The sequence below is a fragment of the Dendropsophus ebraccatus genome, chromosome 3 (assembly GCF_027789765.1).
Source record: "Dendropsophus ebraccatus isolate aDenEbr1 chromosome 3, aDenEbr1.pat, whole genome shotgun sequence".
NCBI classification, from domain to species: domain Eukaryota; kingdom Metazoa; phylum Chordata; class Amphibia; order Anura; family Hylidae; genus Dendropsophus; species Dendropsophus ebraccatus.
The window spans coordinates 115,927,685-115,945,050 of NC_091456.1; the positions used below are offsets into that span (position 1 = coordinate 115,927,685).

A 17,366-nucleotide genomic window follows, 5' to 3' on the forward strand; every position below is an offset into this window, starting at 1 on the left:
CATAGTTGACCCAACACAAGTTCCAAATCCCCCCTGGGGGACTATACCTGTTACAGTAGGCCTAATTTCCTGTATCTGCCCACCATGCGATAATCTGTCTAGGATTACAGAGAGCCGGGACATGAACTCTGATGTTTGCGGGTTTTAACCCTTTCTTAAAACCATCCTGAAGAATTGATTGTAACAATGGAGATGTGAAAGAGACTTTCACACACCAGGCTTCAAAACATCTTCTTTACCTCCCGGTAGGCTCTGTTGGCAGATGCGGCCCTGGACTACAGAAGAGTGTTCACCACTTCCTCTGGCAGCAGATCATTTTTCAGGTTGTTAAATGCAGTCAAGATTTGAACAAAGCCGAGTCGTCGAGTTATAAACTGAGGGATCTGTGGAATATTCCCCTGGAAATGGAGCCCACGTTCTCTTAGACCAGAAAGCCGTTATCATGAAACCAGAGACTTGCTCCTTTGCAAGATCTTTGGCCTCCACTCCCAAAGGCCCTGTCAGGTGTGGACAATCTCTGCTACTGTTACTAAGTAGCTGGGGAGTCTGGGGGAGTTCCCAAAAGATTCTTGGGCAGGATGCTCAGTGTTGTGAACCATGCCCTCTTGGGTCAATAGGGGCAAATGAGGATGACCGAGGCCCGACCTTGTCTCGACTTCCATAAGATTCTGGGAGCTATAGGAGTTTGAGGAAATAGAAAGCATCCAGTTGAACCTTCCATGGAAAGAATAGGCTGTCTATCCTCCACAGGTTTTTATCCCTTGTAGTAATAGGGATTCTAAAGTGCATCATTTTGGCGTCCTTCCAAGTTGCCATTATGTCCACATAAGACTGCCCTAATGTCTGGCTTTTTACCATAAGTCTTGTGGTCTAGAGACCTTTCCTCTGGCACAGTTAAAGGGAACCAAAGTATAAAGCTCCTGCAGTAGACGCGGGACGTACCAGCTGCGGCTGCAGCAGGAGCTTTATACCGGAGTAAAATGTAGTCATCTGGGCGGCTCCCTACCTGTGTCTAGTCATAGCACTCTGCCTGTCAGCACGCTCTGCGGGAATCATTGACAGGCAGAGAGGTCCATTACTGGCCTCTCTGCCTGTCAATCATCCCGCCGAGCGCGCTGACTGGCAAATCGATGTGACTAGACACAGGCGGGGAGCCACCCAGATAACTACTTTTTCGCCCGTGTCTGTCAAGAGCCGGGGGGGAATAAAAGTAATTTTTCCCTGGTATAAAGCTGCTGCTACAGCCGCGGCGGCTGGTAAGTGCCGCGGCTTCTGCAGGAGCTTTATACATTGGTCCAGGGAACCATATCAGCCCAATTGGGCTGATTTGGGTTCCTTTTTAGAGTGTGGCTTAGCTTGCCTGTTAATATGTTGCAATTTTGTGCTGGATAGATTTCTTGGTCCATGCAAAAAATTTGCTTCTGCCTCCAATAGTAATGCTGCTGATTTTGTGCCCCTATACAGATCGATATGCGCTATCCTAGATGTGTTTTTAATCTTATGATAGCTTTCCATTCATGGATGTGCTGAAATAATGTTCTTCCTTCACATATTGTATGACGGCAAAATCTGTTGGGGATTAAGGCCCCTTCGCCTGTTACCCCTGCATATAAGTTTCCCACTGTGTGCTTGCTGCATCGATTGTTCTCTACCCAATTCAAGGGTAGATTGGTCTGCCTTTGACCAGGTAAAGCTATCTATGTCTAAGGCTGTGTTTACACATAGTAGTTTTATAAGTTTAACTTTTTTAGAAAAAAAATAAAATAAAATTTCCACAGACTCGGTGTCTATGGGAGGGCTCACGCATCTCCCCTCTTCACGCCTCTCTGCGGAGAGGAGCGGAGGCATGCAAGCCTTCCTGTCCAGTTCAATCTGAGGAATTTGTGCTGAATTTAAGCATGGATTCCTCATTGAAAATTCCACCTGAAAATATAGTAAAGAGCCAAATTCCATTGAGTTAAATAAAATTTGCGCTCTGCAGTTCACACAGCGGAATTTCTGCGCTGATTTTTCCACGAGTGATCCGCTTTCCACTTGCAGAATCCCATTTAAATGAATTGAGAAGTGAGTTTCTGCTTTCAAATTTTTCAGAGCGGATTACCTGCGAAATGCTCGTGGAAATTCAGCACAGAATTGGAAAAATAAATGAATTTGATTAAATGAAAAATAATTGCTGGTGGAACACTGTCCTTGCAGATTCCCTGCGGAATTCCGTGAGAACACTTTCCGCCTGGAACGCTTTCCTCACTGATTCCTGATTGCCCTAAAGCTGTGTTCACACAAAGTAGCTACATAGCTTCTCTGCATCTTTTGATAACAGCACTAGAAAAAGTAATCAGACAGCAGGTGTACTCGGTACACAGCTACAATTGTAAGGCTGTGTTCACACACTGCAGTTTCATCCTCTTTAAATATATATTCATTAACACTGGGCAAGCCTCCTGACACATAGGTCAGGCTTCCAGCTCAAAAATACAGTCCAAAAGAAAAAAGGCAGTATAACTTACCTTGCTGAAGTACTGAAAGAAATCTGTCCAGGTCAGGTACCATGACAAAGAAGCTGAGAGATCCACCAGCTCTACCAAAAAAGGTAAATTCTTCTCCCAAGTACAGCAGAGAAGGATAAAAACTCTCTACACAACTATGTGGAAAGGAAGAATCATTGGAAAGGGAAGCAAGACACACTCAGGCGTGATCCTGCTCCTTTTCCTACCACCTGTTCGACAGGAGGACAGAAAAATAAACACATGGAGCCTAAGGGTACTATTACACGAAGTGATTTTTTAACTATAAACTAACTCAAATGACCACTATGGCGAACGACCTGAAATCGTTCACCCAATTACATGGAACGATGATCGTTGCTTATGATCGTTATTGTGTTCGTCCTGTCGTCGCCACTGCGTTCGCCGCTACTGCGAACGACCGAACGATGTTTTATTACATCCGAACGATTTGGAAACGATAGACAAAAAAATAGGTCCAAATTCTATTCAACGACCAACGATTTATCGTTGTCTGCTATTATCATTCAAATCCAAGCGATTTAAGGATTTTTCGAACGATAATCAGTCCATGTAATACCACCCAAAGGTAGACCAAGTTCTTATAGGCAGGTCAATTAAGTCTTTAATTGTTGTTACCATCTGTCCTACCATTGCTGCTGCTTAGGACGTAAGGGAAAGACACACATGCATATTTTTCACACTATGACATGAAATCAGAATAAACCTTTTCAGTTTTAGGTCAAGTAGGAATACCAAAATGTTTATTTGCCAGAATGAGAGAGGGGCATTTAATGGGAACCAATTAGCCCAATTGGGCTGATTTGGTTCCCTGTTGCACAGTATAGCGCTCCTATGCAACATGCGGCACGTACTGACCGCGGCTGGAGCAGAAGCTTTATACTGCAAAAAATAAAGTTTTAGTCCGCTGGTAGTTATCTGGGCGGCTCCCTGCCCTTGTGTAGTCATCGCTCTCTACCTGTTAACCTGCTCGGAAGGTATAAGTGACTGGCCTCTCTCCCTGTCAGTCATCCCTGCCAAGCACGCTGACAGGCAAAGAGGGGTGGCTAGAAACAGACTGGGAGCCGCCAAGATGACTACCTACCTATCTGCCTGTCGTACACCGGAGGATTAAAACTTCATTTTCTCTGGTATAAAGCTTCTCCTCCAGGCCACGGCCTGTGTAGAAGCTTTATACTGTGCACCAGGAAACCAAACCAACCAAATTGGGCTAACTGGTACCCTTTAAAGCATTTTATCACTTTCTACAAAGTAAAAATTTACATACATTTCATTAGTATTTAGCACCATTGCCCTTAGACTTTATCACAACATGATGCTGCCACCCCCGGGTTTCACAGTTGGGAGCTTATCCCTTTTTCCTCTAAACATAATGATGGACATTATGGCCAAACTGTTCAATTTAAGTTTAATCAGACCACAAGACAATCTGTCCCCCCCCCCCCAAACCACTTGTACCGTCGGATAGCTGCTTTTAATCTAAGGTCTGTCCTGGGGTCGTTCGGCAGGCGATGCAGGTATTGTCTTCAAAAACAACTTGCAGCCCTGTGCCAAACAGTCATTGCCTAGAGTATCTGTGCTCTAACTTTGCACCACCCCTCCGTCCCTCCTCCCCACCCTCTTCATCATTAGGAATGCCACTGGCAGGATTTTTCCTTTTCCCCTGCAGTGAACACTACACAGGTGCCGTAACGGTCCAGCCCATGTGCCGTGTTTTCACAGCTGATGAATAGGAGAAAATCTGCCTGGGGCATTCCTAATGATGAGGAGGATGGGGAGGAGGGACAGAGAGGTTGCGCCAGCCTAATGCGCACACATTCTAGGCCACGGCCATTTGGCATAGGGCTGCAAATTTAAAAGTTGTTTTTTAGGACAATAACTGCATCGCCTGCTGAAAGGACCCCAGGACACATCTTGGATTAAAAGCAGCTATCTGAAGGAAAAAGCGGTTTGGGTGGGGGCAGATTGTGGGTACAGAGTCGCTTTAAGAGAAACTGAATGGGCTCTGTATATACAAAGGAAAAGGATGGAAGCAGGATGAGAGTGCTGAGGTAGGCGGGGCAAATTCTGCTAACACGTGTAATGTACTAAACTGGCTTACTATTTCCCTTACTTTTCCCTTCCTCTCCTCTTCTTTCCTCCTTTTTCTTTTCATTGGTGGAGGGGGGGGATAAGCAGTAGGTTAGGATAAGGAGTAAGATAGGCTTAAGAATTGACAACTAAACTAGTGAAGTATTACTGGGCTATGGTAATAAAGATGTTTGAAAAGGGACAGATTGATCGAAAAGGGAATATGGAGAATGTGTAAAGAAGAAAAATTATAATTGTCTCATGGCCCAAGGAAATGTTATAGTAAGAACAATTGGTGTAAGGGTTCTATAAAAGATTGTGACCGGTGGAGTACACGCACCGGAATGTTGGTGTTAATTATGGGGATAGTTTAGGGGGTGGTGGTGAGGGGGGCCGCTTGTGTGCACTCGGGCGGGGGCTGGGCCCGGGCTGGGCCAGACAGGTATGTATTAATTAGTGTGAAGTATATTTAAAAAGGATTCTTTAGTCCTCAAGAACAGCCCTATCTTCTAAATTATAAGGTGTATTGACTACAGATATAGCCAAATTGCAACAATTTAATTATAATAAACATATTAAAAATCATACATTAATCAAAAATACCATAAACATCATGCAGTACACATATGGATCAGAAACTAATGAGGTTAAATGAAGCTAAAATCACAAAGTCTCTATATGATGAATTGCATCACTGGGTGCCGACCGGTTGCGATATTGTGTTAACAATTAGAAGCCATTATCTCAAATGCATAAAACAGTTTTAGATTCTATCTCTAACTTTAGTCTCTCTAGATAAACAGAGTCTTGGACTTGTAGTCCTTCTGATTGCTTAGTTAGGATTGGACTTGTAGTTCTACTGAGTATACAATTGTCCTTGGACTATTAGTCCTTCTGGATACTTAGTGCCTGTTTTGTTTAGTTAGGTCACTTCTCTATAAGCATCTCTCGATTAGATGCAGAGTGATCCAGATAGGGAAAAAGTATATTGACACTCAGTAGTATTGCAAATACAATCAGCGTTACTAAATAGAACACTGTAGCGGTATTACCGCTTCTCACCCGTCCCGAGTCAATAGATTGTATCGTTGTTTCCTTTTCCCTAGCTGCGTCTCAGCAGCCGATCGATCTCAGCGGCTCTTAGGGTAGATGGATCCTGTAGCGCGTCCTCGTAGTTCTGAGGATTTCTTTGCGCGCGGTTTCACAGCCTCGATATCATCCCAGGTGACTCCGTCCGGGACAGAGTGATAGAGGTGGACAGAGTGATAGAGGTGATGATGCTCAATCAATGGCCAGATGCAACTCGCATTTGGGGGGCCCCCCAGAGGAACCATGCAATCAAGGATATGATTCCAGTAAAAAAGAAAAAAAAATGAGTTTGTGTAAAAAATTATGAAGTTAGTTGAAGCTACGGTAACCAATCCTATATGGTGTTGGTCCGTAAATGTCACTTGTCAAACGCGTTTCAGGGTTCTCAAGTTTAACCCTTTCATCAGCGGCGATCATACTTGAGAACCCTGAAACGCGTTTGGAAAGTGACATTTATGGAGAGGTTTTAGCACAAGTGGGGGGTCCGTTGGTGGTTGGCCGTCCATCTGGAGAAGGTGGGGGTCTGACGATCGAGGACTCGCTGGGTGTGAGTGGATTGGTGGTTGAAGGAGGCCACGGTGGCTTGGTCTGCTGAAGAGGGTCATGGACATATAGGATAGTTCACTTTGATAGGTTATTCTCTATTGGAGTTTTATTTTTATTTATTTTTTGGTAGTTGGTTTTTGTAGTATTATTTGGTGTTGTCCAGCTTGGCCCTGGTGGGGGTGTGGCCCGCGTGTGGGAGGGCGGGAGCGGAGACCCTACACGAGTAGAGTAAAATGTAAATTGTATAGATAGTGGAAGGTGGAAGAAGGAGAAAGACAAGTGGTGCCCCAAGAAATTGTGAAATGCTAGTCGGTGCCTCGCGGTGTGACTCCATGGGAGAAACAGGTTATGTATTGATTTAAGGGCCTTCATGAATATTTGCTCCTTGTGAGGGTGGGTAGGGGTATTAATGTGGGTAGGGGTATTAATGTAACATTAATATCGTATGTGATTTTATGAGGTATGATGGTTGTTTGTTTAAAACTAATAATAAGTAAATAAAAAAAAAAAACATGCCTGGGATAAACAGATCCCTGAGGAAGTCCATGTGACGGAACGCGTGGGATGTTCTCTCCTACCCACTGAGAGATGGCCATAAGTGGTTGTATTGCACTTACCCCCTCTTCTTTGCACCTTGCTTGCACTTGCACTTTCTGATTACTTGCATTGTCATGATGTATTTATTTTTGTGATTCAGTGAGCTTTAGCACAAGGGGATTTGAGATATTACCGCGTCTGGTCATTGTATATATTCATTTGTTTCAATATAGTTATTTATTCACACATTTATTTATATATTTATCTATATATATATTTATTTATTTATTCATTCCTTGATGAAGAGTATGGCCATCATCTAATACATTTTTCAGTGGTCTAGGTACCACCTGGCCGTATCGGGGCCGGTGGTTTGGTGGTATTTTTTAATTGTTTTTATGGTTTTTGTTTGTTCCCGGCATTTATGTATAATAAAATTTCTATCAATTTACATCATTTGTGAGGTGCAGTCCAATTTTTTCAGTCTTTTTTTCTTGTGGCATATATGTATTCTTGGCTGTTGGGACTTGCACTCATCCTTTGATTAGTTCCCTGGTGCCAGTCCGTTTACTACATTATCTGGGATAAACATATGTCTATCCTAAGATAATAAGGTAATAACTAAAAAGAGCAGACTAGATGGACACAATCTGGCATGATCTGCTTTGATTGGATAAAATCAGACAGTGTAGAGACACATCTTTAACTGAAAACACCAGATTAACTATTTAGCTGTCACCTGTTCTGTGGCTGAGGCGGGACACTGCTTTGACCATTGATTGTCTGTGTGGGCAACCACGTATGCCGACTCCAATCCCAGCAGTCTCTGGAACTTTGACCGAGGCGAGGGAGTGAGGGGAATAAATATGTTATTTTGTTTTATGTTTTTATTTTGTTTTTCTTCTGCCTAGGCATAGTTTTCTTAAATTAAAAAAATTAACACTACGATTTGTCTTACTTTTGTTAGTGACAGCTCACCTGATCGGATCAGTGAGTGGAAAAAGAAAGATGAAGAAAGACAAAGGGCACTAGAAGAGCGGCGAAAAAAGGAGCAGGAAGACCAATTACGTCGCTTAAGAGAAGAGGAAAGAGAAGAGGAGGCCAGAAAAAAGATGGAAAAGACTGAAAAAGAGAAGGCAGATAGTGATCACAAAAGCAGCAGTAGTGATGATGAACAGCTTTCTAAACCTGTGAAGAGGCTGCATACTCAGTTTGATTCTGAAAAAGAAAAGCCAAAAAAGAAAAGAAATCTCTCATCTGGAAATGCTAAAAGAGAGCGGCGACAAAGGATGTCCGATTCTGACAGTGAGAAAAAGGTTTCACTTTTGAATTATTGGAAACTATAGCTTTAGAATTGTTTGGTGAAAGCAATACACCTTTTGGCCATGTTTACACAACGTATGTTTTGTAGAAATCACGGCTGTTTTTGCAGTCTGCAACAATGGCAGTGATTTATACAAAACATACGCTGTATGTGCATGAATGGAATCCCGGCCGGAGCATATACATGTAGTATATGCTCTAGCTGGAATTCTAGCTGGCCGCACAAAAAACTGACATGTCAGTTTTGTGCGGCCGCTAATATTTGAATAGTGGCCGCACAGAACATGTCTGCTCACACAATGGAGTGTGCAGCGTTGAATTGGGATGCGGGCGCACACTGATGCACGGCATGATCTTCAGTAACACTCGCCGTTCTGTGACCTGTCCGGGTCAAAGAACAGCCAGTGTCTTTCACCGTGTGAACATGGCCTTTATGTGCATCTCTAAATGTGAATCATTCTTGTGCTTGCCATGTATAGTGATCTGTCTTTATCTTAAAAAGGTCAAGACCATAAAAAATCTAAAACTAGCTGCTGGTAGGAAGCCAAATCAAAAGGAGAGACGAGGAGACAGACCGGTGGGAAGGTTAGAGGAATATCTAAAGACAAACTGATTTTTATTTTACATTGCAAGTGTGTAACTGGTTTTGTTCTTACCCCAACAATTTTTGTAGACCATCGAAGAGAGAAAAACCTGCTAAAAAATCTGAGGCTATAAGTGATCGAAAAGTTGAAAAGAAAGGTAAGGTTCGTCTGAGTTTCGCATTAAACATTGTCTGAAGGTGAAAGACAACCTACAAAGTCCTGCCTATACAAATATGCTGTGCAACAGCAAATCCAAGAAAACCAATAACACATGCACAGCAATTATGAATATAGAAAAATTCTTTATTGTGATACAATCATTTTGTTAAAAACAGAAAAGATAACATATGGGATAGAACACAGAGGTCAAAACTGGAGGTGGAGAAAGACATCAGTGTGGCATTACATGTGTAAATATAAATATAGATGTAAATGGAGAGAGTAGTGTAATACTCCCCTCTAGTGGTCAATAAAAGGAGATGGCACAGAAAACCGACTTTCTAGAGTATAGAATGCCAGATAACACAAAGATTGTTTGTGCAAAGAAGCTATATTAAAGGAGAGACAATTGCGAATGATAAGGGAAAATCATATATGATCCCGAAAAACACTCCCCAAATACAGATGGGTGGATATAATAATAAACCACCCTGTTGTACAAAAGTTGTTATACACACATGCCATTAATCATGCCAATACCACTTAACCACCACTGAGGTCTTACCCCCCTATCCAGCACTACAGCCCGACGTACGTTTCGCTCACTTCATCAGGAGCTAATTGTCTGAAGGTGGTCTTGTGTACCAGAATATTACACATGAATCTTTTGTTCTGCAGAGCCCAGTGTTGAAGAGGAACTCCAGAAGCTACACACAGAAATAAAATTTGCCCTAAAGGTGGACAGTCCTGTGAGTTCTAAAATGTTATCAAAAACTTGTGTGGCTTGTCATAGTTCTGCTGGTTGGTAATGCTAAACACAGAATTTTCACTTAATGACTTAGGGTCCTATTAGTCAAAGCGATTTGTAACCATAAATGATTGCAAACGAGAGCTACCTGAAATTATTTACCATATTACACAGAACAATAGTCGTTACGATTGTTTACTCCAACTGATCCCAGCAAATGAGTGAGCAATGTGGAATTACACTGAACGATTAGTGAACAATTAGCAAACAAATGTGGAATTGCAGTGATCAAATAGCAAACAATTAATGGTTTTAGGTTCAGCTCAAAAGATGTGATCAATGACACATGAAAGATTTTTTTGATTGTCTGCTTTCACACGAAACTATTATCGTTTTTATTATTGTTTTTCTCATTACATAGGATGTACAGAAATGCTTAGATGCTCTTGAAAAGCTTGGAAGTCTTCAAGTTACTTCTTGCATATTACAGAAGAACACTGACCTGGTGGCTACTCTTAAAAAGGTAAGAAACAGGTAGTGTTTGTCTTTTTCCACTAGTGGAAATCATAAATTGTAAACCCTGGCAAGAGGTGCCCTCACCGCTCATATTTGACTGAAAGGGGGAGGCTGAAATAAATAACATGCTCTCACCTCCCCAGCTCCAGCGCTGATGCTGCGTACTGCTGCTCCGGTTCCCCGGGTCAGGCCTACTTAGCCAGTCAGTGGCTGAGGCAGGACACAGTTACAGCTGCTGACTGGCTGAGTTGACCTGACACGTCCCAACTCAAACAAGGTATGCAGCATCAGCGCTGGAGCTGGGGAGGTGAGAGCATGTTATTTTTTTCAGACTCTTTCCCGACACTTCCACAAAAAAGAATTATGTATTACGAATTATGTATTACGAATTATTCTATCGCCCACAGTCCGTTTAAGCCTTTGCCATACTCTTTTAGCATAATATTCTGACCCATACTTTGCATAAGGGCAGTTTTCCCTTTTCCAATATGGTGGCTGTTTCCTCTGGACCCTACTGGGCATGCGCGCGCCGCTGCTGGCTTGGTGACTGCCCGGCGCATGCGCCCTGGATCACGTTGTCATGTCATGTGATCTGTCTTATCGTGGCGCAGAGCCGAGCGTGACGTCATCAGCGGGCGACGCTAGCGTTCCCGGTGCGGTCCTCTCCATGTGGATTCTCTGCCTTGGCGCTTTGTATGTATGTATCCTTGTTTTTGTTTGTTATCACAGCTGTGAATGTCACCTCATTATGTTTGTATATATTTTTTTCTGCACTGTACTTATGCTGATCACAACTTAAGACCATGAGAGTCTGGTCTCCTACTTGTTTTTTATGAAACCGTGTGTTGATGCACTATTTTGCCACTACTGATCGCATTTTATTCACAATGTTTATATTTTTTTCACTTGATTGATTACTTGCAATTTTGTACACATACATATATACTCTGACATTGGAGTGCTTATGTATCACTGCTTGAGAAAGGCTACACACATATAGCCGAAATGTTGCATTGGTGTGAATAAAGTGGATATTCTTTTTCGGAAGTGCGGTCTCCTACATCTTCTTGGATATTACATACGAACCTGGGTCCGGTTTGGTGGGACTTGCACCCTCATTCCCTTTTTTTTCTCGTGCTGCTGAAACTTTGTTTTTTGCATTTACTTGGCTGATAATTTACATAGAGTGCGGGAGGTTATTAAACTAACTTTGCGGTCTGTATGTGCAGGGGACGGAGGCTACAGGGGGATGTTTGGGAAGCGCGCTGGGTGATGTACCAGCACGTTTCCTTAGCTTTATGGCCAATTTTAGCGTGATTGGTTCCCTTTTAAGTGGGCAGCACAAATCACATTTGACGTAGTGCTCAACAGAAACAATATGTGAAAATGTAGAACTTCAATCAGAAAAAAAATTCCCCCCTCCACTAAACCCCAGGGCGATTGTTTTATAGTCCCTTCCTAAAAACTTACACCAGAGTATGAAAAATGTAAACTAGGAACCATCGCAAGTAAAGAAAGTGGTCTCCACACAAAGGCAGGAGGGAGCGTCAAACTCGCAGTCCTGAAGTTCAATGAGATGGAGCAGATCTAGTGCACCAGTCATCAGTAACTGTACATTCCAGCTAGGGCTCGTCCTGCCATTATCCAAGCTCTAGTGGGTCATCTCTGTCTAGGTGGCAATGGTGCAAGGGGGATCCAGGGTCTGCCATCCATCTTCCAGAGTGAATGATGTGCTGGGTTTTGTTGTGGATAAATGCCAAAGTGAAGGGAAAATTACAGATGGACTTCATATTGGCTTTGCAGAGCTTTAGTGAAGCAGCGAAGTTCCCTGCCTCGTTTTAGGGTCATTGGGCTGATGCCAGTGTAGGGTCATACAGGGCTTGATACTCCTGGTAGGATCTGAATATTTAAGGAGGCTGCAAGAAGCATATTTTAGGTTTCTGCATAGTGCAAATAAATTATGTCCCTAGGTGTATCTGGGTGTTCCTAGGGCAAGCCAGTGCTCTATAAATGTGTGTAACGTAGAAGGTCTTTGCTGGTTCTTGAAGAAGCAGAGCATAGAATAGTTTTGTAGTCTCTTTTTAAGGGCTGTAACATTCTCCAGGATGCCTTTAATCTTTCAGCTTCAGCTCAAGCACATATTCATCTATGCTTAAGTAGCCAGTAGCAGGGGACATACGAGCCGGTGGGTGGACAGGATGGTGCGCCGAGAGGCTCCAGAACAGTTTTCCTTTGTTGACAAAATTAAGAGAGAATGTGGGGGGACGACTAAATTATCTGCTTCAAATTTTAGCTGAACCACCGCCATCCTAAACTAAATAGCAGTTACTATGCTGAATCCGCATACATAGCACACCTACCTACATAAATAGCATACCTGTCAGGCATGGGGTTTTCAAAATGATCGACAGATCTGGATCAGAGGAAAATAATCCAAATGAAAGAGAAAAAAATCACATGGATGTAGTCATCTTGCTGCTTTCCACCTTGTTACATAGTACAAGACTTCACAGTTGCTTACACCTGATGGGATTTTATACCATTGTAAACTCCCACAATGCTTTGCACATTTTTTCCCATAAAACCCCTGGGTTTCTGCTGGTCTGCTTCTTATATGATCAGAGCACACACCTTGCTGCAGCTGCTTCAGTGCAGTTAAGTTAAAAAAAAAACACAAAACGGCTACAATGTTTACATTTCATATCATATCACTTTTACATTGTTCCTTGGTGGCAATACCAGAAATGAGAGGAAAAAATGAGATTAGGTGGCCAGCCTAATGAGTAAAGCAAAGCAAAAGAACCATTCACACAGGTGGTTTGTCAGTCCAGGGAAATTCATGTACCAATGCCAAGTTTGCAAACATTGGGTAGCTTCACATTGGATTTCACAATGCGAGTTTGCAGCAAAATCCGCTGCGAATCCTGGTACTGTGATTGTCAGTGGGGTTACATACCCGCAGCGGAATTCCGTCCAGGTCTGTCCACATTCTGCTGCGAGTATGTAACGCCTCTTTAACCTTCCGCCGCCTGCAGCATACGTTACCTGCTCAGCGGTGCGATGTGAAGCTCCCGGCTCCTGACTGTCCCGCTCAGCTAATCAGTGACTGCGGTGGGGCCGTGCACTGATTGGCTGAGCAGGAACGCAGGAAGCCTCAGATGTAGCTGCGGCACCGAGCAGGTAATGTATGCTGCGAGGGGTTAAAGGGGCCGGCGTTACATACTCGCAGCGGAATGAAAATACGGCAGCGGGTATGAAACACCATTGACAACCACAGTACCAGGATTTGCAGCGGATTTCGCTGAAATCTGCTGCGAATCCAGTACATGTGAAGCTACCCATAAACAGGTTTTTTCACTTTTTTTTTTTTTAACTACATCAATGTGTTAACAACTTCACAATGCCTGTTGTAGATATGCTGTGAAAATAGCCATGTTAAATGCTTTACCCAATGCCAGAGAAAAGAAAGCATCTGGTAAAGGGCCACTCCATCCAAAGTGAGCCGTACCAACGTTTTTGGAAATGATTAATTTTATAACTTTACCATACCATAAGTTCATTATTATACTTCTACTAAACAACCGCAGCTTGTAACACCCATAACAAAAAAGATACAAAAGTTTAAGCTGTGTTCTAACAAAACTGTTTTGTACAAAACCCTTTGGTTAAAGTAAGGATATGGACATGTCAGTTAACAACATTAAATTGTTTAAGATTTTTTTTAATGGCGAGATGCATTTTAGAACGATCTTTTGAGATGTCTCCCAGTGTTTAATCCCTTTAGATAAATGTTTAGTCCATCCACATGCCTCTCCCCATTCAGTGACTGTGTAAGAGTGATGTCATTTTAATTCCCATTTATTACAGTAAGAAGGTTTATCCTCGTTATCAAGCATTAGACATGCCTCATAAAATTTAGAGATCCCTTCCTGTGCAGGTGATGCATTAGAGAAGAACTGAAATGCAGTCCTAGAGAGGCTGCGGCCCATCTGGGTGACCTTAGATAAAGTGTGTCTAATACAAAGCTACTTGTAAAAATCCTTATTTGGAATTGAAACCATTATTTAATGTGACCTTCTTAAAAAAGCGTTCCTATTGTCTTAAGACCACAGAGAACCCAATTATCAAGGGAACTGTCAGGTACTATGGAATATAGATATGATGATGGTAGGGATTGAAGGGAAATTTGTTCATTGACAGATGTCAGTGTTTGTAATTTACCCCATGCTTTAAAGAAGCTGCCATGCTAGGGGACCAAGTGGGAAGTTGCTTCTACCTTCTTTCTGTTAATTCCCACACTTAGGGGTCTATTCCACAGAGCGATAATCGGCCGAATCCTCCCGATTCGGCCGATTATCGATTCGTGGAATAAATACAACGATCAGCTGATGACAACGATATAGGTTTGAACCTATAATTGTCGGGCACTGACCGCGCATCGCTACGGTACGCAGCGGTGCGCGGCCGGCGACTGATAATTTACATTACCTATCCAGGGTACAGGGCTACTCTTGCGGTCATCTTCTCCCAGAGTCCCAAGCGCTCCAGCTTCAGAGCGGCCTGTCTGAGCTGACAGGCCCCTCCAGCCAATCACTGGCCGGGACCACCGCAGCCAGTGATTGGCTGAGCGGCCTGTCAGCTGAGACAGGCCGCTCTGAAGCTGTAGCGTGCAGGACCTGGGGAGAAGACCGCAAGAGGAGCCCTGCAGCCTGGATAGGTAATGTATAAAGTTTAAGCAAGGGCTGCAAGGACATCGGTAACCATGTCCATGCAGCCCTTGTTAAACAATAATTGGGGCATGGAATGGGCCCAGTAAACGAGCGCAGATTTAGCAGATCAGTGCCTGTTTACAGTTCTAATAACACCTTTAGGGCTGGGGGAGGAGTGTGGTTGCAGACTTTATTATAACCTGAATTTGGTCAGAGCAAGTTAAAGCAAACATCTAAGATACAAATGTAAAAAAAACCTTTTTTTTTCAGTAAGTGTGTTCAAAATAAATTTCCCCACTCCTAAATATTTTAAAAACATATATTAAAGGGCGATCAGTGGCCTAAATGAAAATAAATATCTAATATTATAGTATGGGATCTTAACTTCAACCAGTAAAAACAGCCTGAGCATAATTGTCCAGTTAGCAGAGTTTGGAGCTTTTCTTACCCCTGTCAAGATGCTAGGTCTTTTTTTCGTAACATCCAGTTAAACAATATTTTTAAACTGCTATTTTAAATAAAAATAAAAAAAACTGCAATTTGACCACATAAGTTAAAAATATACATTAAGACGCATGTGTATATACCATAAAAACAAATGTAATATATGTCCTTCTATTTTGTTTATACATTAAAAGCTGTGCGAATGTAACACCTGTAATGGCACAATGGAATGGCCCTAAAGCTATTGAGAGATGTTTAGCATCGGGACTGATATGGGAGAATTGTGCAGAGTTGGGCAGTCCTTGTCAGGCTTGCATGTCACAGGTAACCAATGGAGGACCAAAAGAGCGGCACGGTGGATGTATGGGATTTGGCTAGGTTAATATAGTGTATTCTATTTTTTTTTTTTTTTTTTTTTTTTTTTTAATCCTGCACAGGCATGTACAATTTTTTTTATTTTTCTCAACAACTTTTAAAAAGTACTATACAAATCAAAATTGCAACGTTTATCCTCTCTGGACAAATCAGTTCGTTCAGATGAGAAGATGTCTCTCTTTGATGGAAGAAAGATGACTGCAACTGGACCACAGTGCTTTATTTCTTATTTGCTAAAATAATTTCAAGTTATTTTGGATTTTAACAAGAAGGAAAAAAAGTGAATTTTATAATTACCTGGTCCTCCTGGGAATGCTGGATACACAGTGCATGATGTCCTTTTGTAAAGTACCCGTGTCTCTTACATGGATAATATTTCTGTCCTTGTAGATCCGACGATACAAAGCCAATCGAGCCGTTATGGAGAAAGCTGCGGAAGTTTACAGCAGAATTAAAGCTAATATTCTTGGCTCAAAAATGGGAAGTCAACAGAAAGTAAATGAGGGTGACAACAGCAGTCAGCTGTTAGACGCAAGCATGGAACAAGATGAAGGTAAACCATTTTAAATGGCTAATATCTTGAGATAACAAGATTGTTTCATAAGTTTGCTACCCCAGTTCTTAACGCTCATCAAAAGAATTGAAAGGGTTAGAATCACTTTAAAGCGACTCTGTACCCACAATCTGACCCCCCCAAACCACTTGTACCTTCGGATAGCTGCTTTTAATCCAAGATCTGTCCTGTGGTCCGTTGAGCAGGTGATGCAGTTATTGTCCTATAAAAAAATACTTTTAAATTTGAAGCCTGTGCCAAACAGGAGTATCTGTGCCCTAACTTTGCACCACCCCTCCATCCCTCCTCCCCACCATCTTCAGCATTAGGAATGCCACTGAAACATTTTCTCCATGCTGAACATTGCACAGGTCCTTAATGATCCAGCCCATGTGCCGGGCTGCCACAGGTGGGGAATAGGAGGCAATCTGCCTGGAGCATTCCTAATGATGAAGAGGGTGGGGAGGAGGGACAGAGAGGTTGTGCAAAGTTAGGGCACAGATAATCCTGTTTGGCACAGGCTGAAAGTATTTTTTTAATACAATAACTGCGTCACCTGCCGAACGGACAGATCTTGGATTAAAAGCAGCTATCAGAAGGTACAAGTGGTTGGGGGGGGGGGGGGCAGATTGTGGGTACAGAGTCTCTTTAATATGTACACTTGTACAAATTTGTAAAATGAGAATGATAAGCGAAAGTAATGTTGAATATAATTAACAAACAAGTTTGTAGTTAAAGGGTGATTCCCATCTCAACTAATAGTTATACTTGTAGGGTCAAGCAACTAAAAGAGACTCTGTCACTAGGTTTATGCAGCCCTATCTAAGGGAAGCTGAACTGAATAATGTATCACCTGTATAAAATGGACAATAAGTAGTCCTCTTCATTATAAGTGTGAGCCCAGTAGTCCTGGATATTAATGAGAAGCAGAAAACTCCGCCTGCCGTCTTTTGATTGGCAGTTATCTTTCAATGCTGTGTATAGGCAGTCAACTGTCAATCTGGGGGAGGGCTGTAGCAAGAATCTTATTCTCCTGCATGTTAGGAGAATGGCTGAACAAAATGATGGAAGTAATACACCGATCTGTTCAGCATTTATATCACTAGTTTATGCTGCCCTCGTGTAAGACAGCATAAACCTAGTGACAGATTCCCTTTAGATATGTTTGCAAACTTTCCTTCTTCTGAT

The 17,366-nt window shown here is 42.4% G+C and overlaps 1 protein-coding gene across 2 annotated transcripts in view; it reads left to right on the forward strand.

Annotated features, from left to right (window-relative positions):
• The window catches only part of HDGFL2 (HDGF like 2), a 107,766-nt gene that overhangs the window by 55,187 nt on the left and 35,213 nt on the right, over positions 1 to 17,366 (forward strand). For both annotated transcript variants that reach the window (XM_069962563.1, XM_069962562.1), the window contains exons 9-14: positions 7,735 to 8,083; positions 8,593 to 8,675; positions 8,764 to 8,831; positions 9,512 to 9,582; positions 10,003 to 10,104; positions 16,016 to 16,178. In XM_069962563.1, the coding sequence (XP_069818664.1) occupies positions 7,735 to 8,083; positions 8,593 to 8,675; positions 8,764 to 8,831; positions 9,512 to 9,582; positions 10,003 to 10,104; positions 16,016 to 16,178 (836 nt within the window). The remainder of the gene's footprint in view (positions 1 to 7,734; positions 8,084 to 8,592; positions 8,676 to 8,763; positions 8,832 to 9,511; positions 9,583 to 10,002; positions 10,105 to 16,015; positions 16,179 to 17,366) is intronic.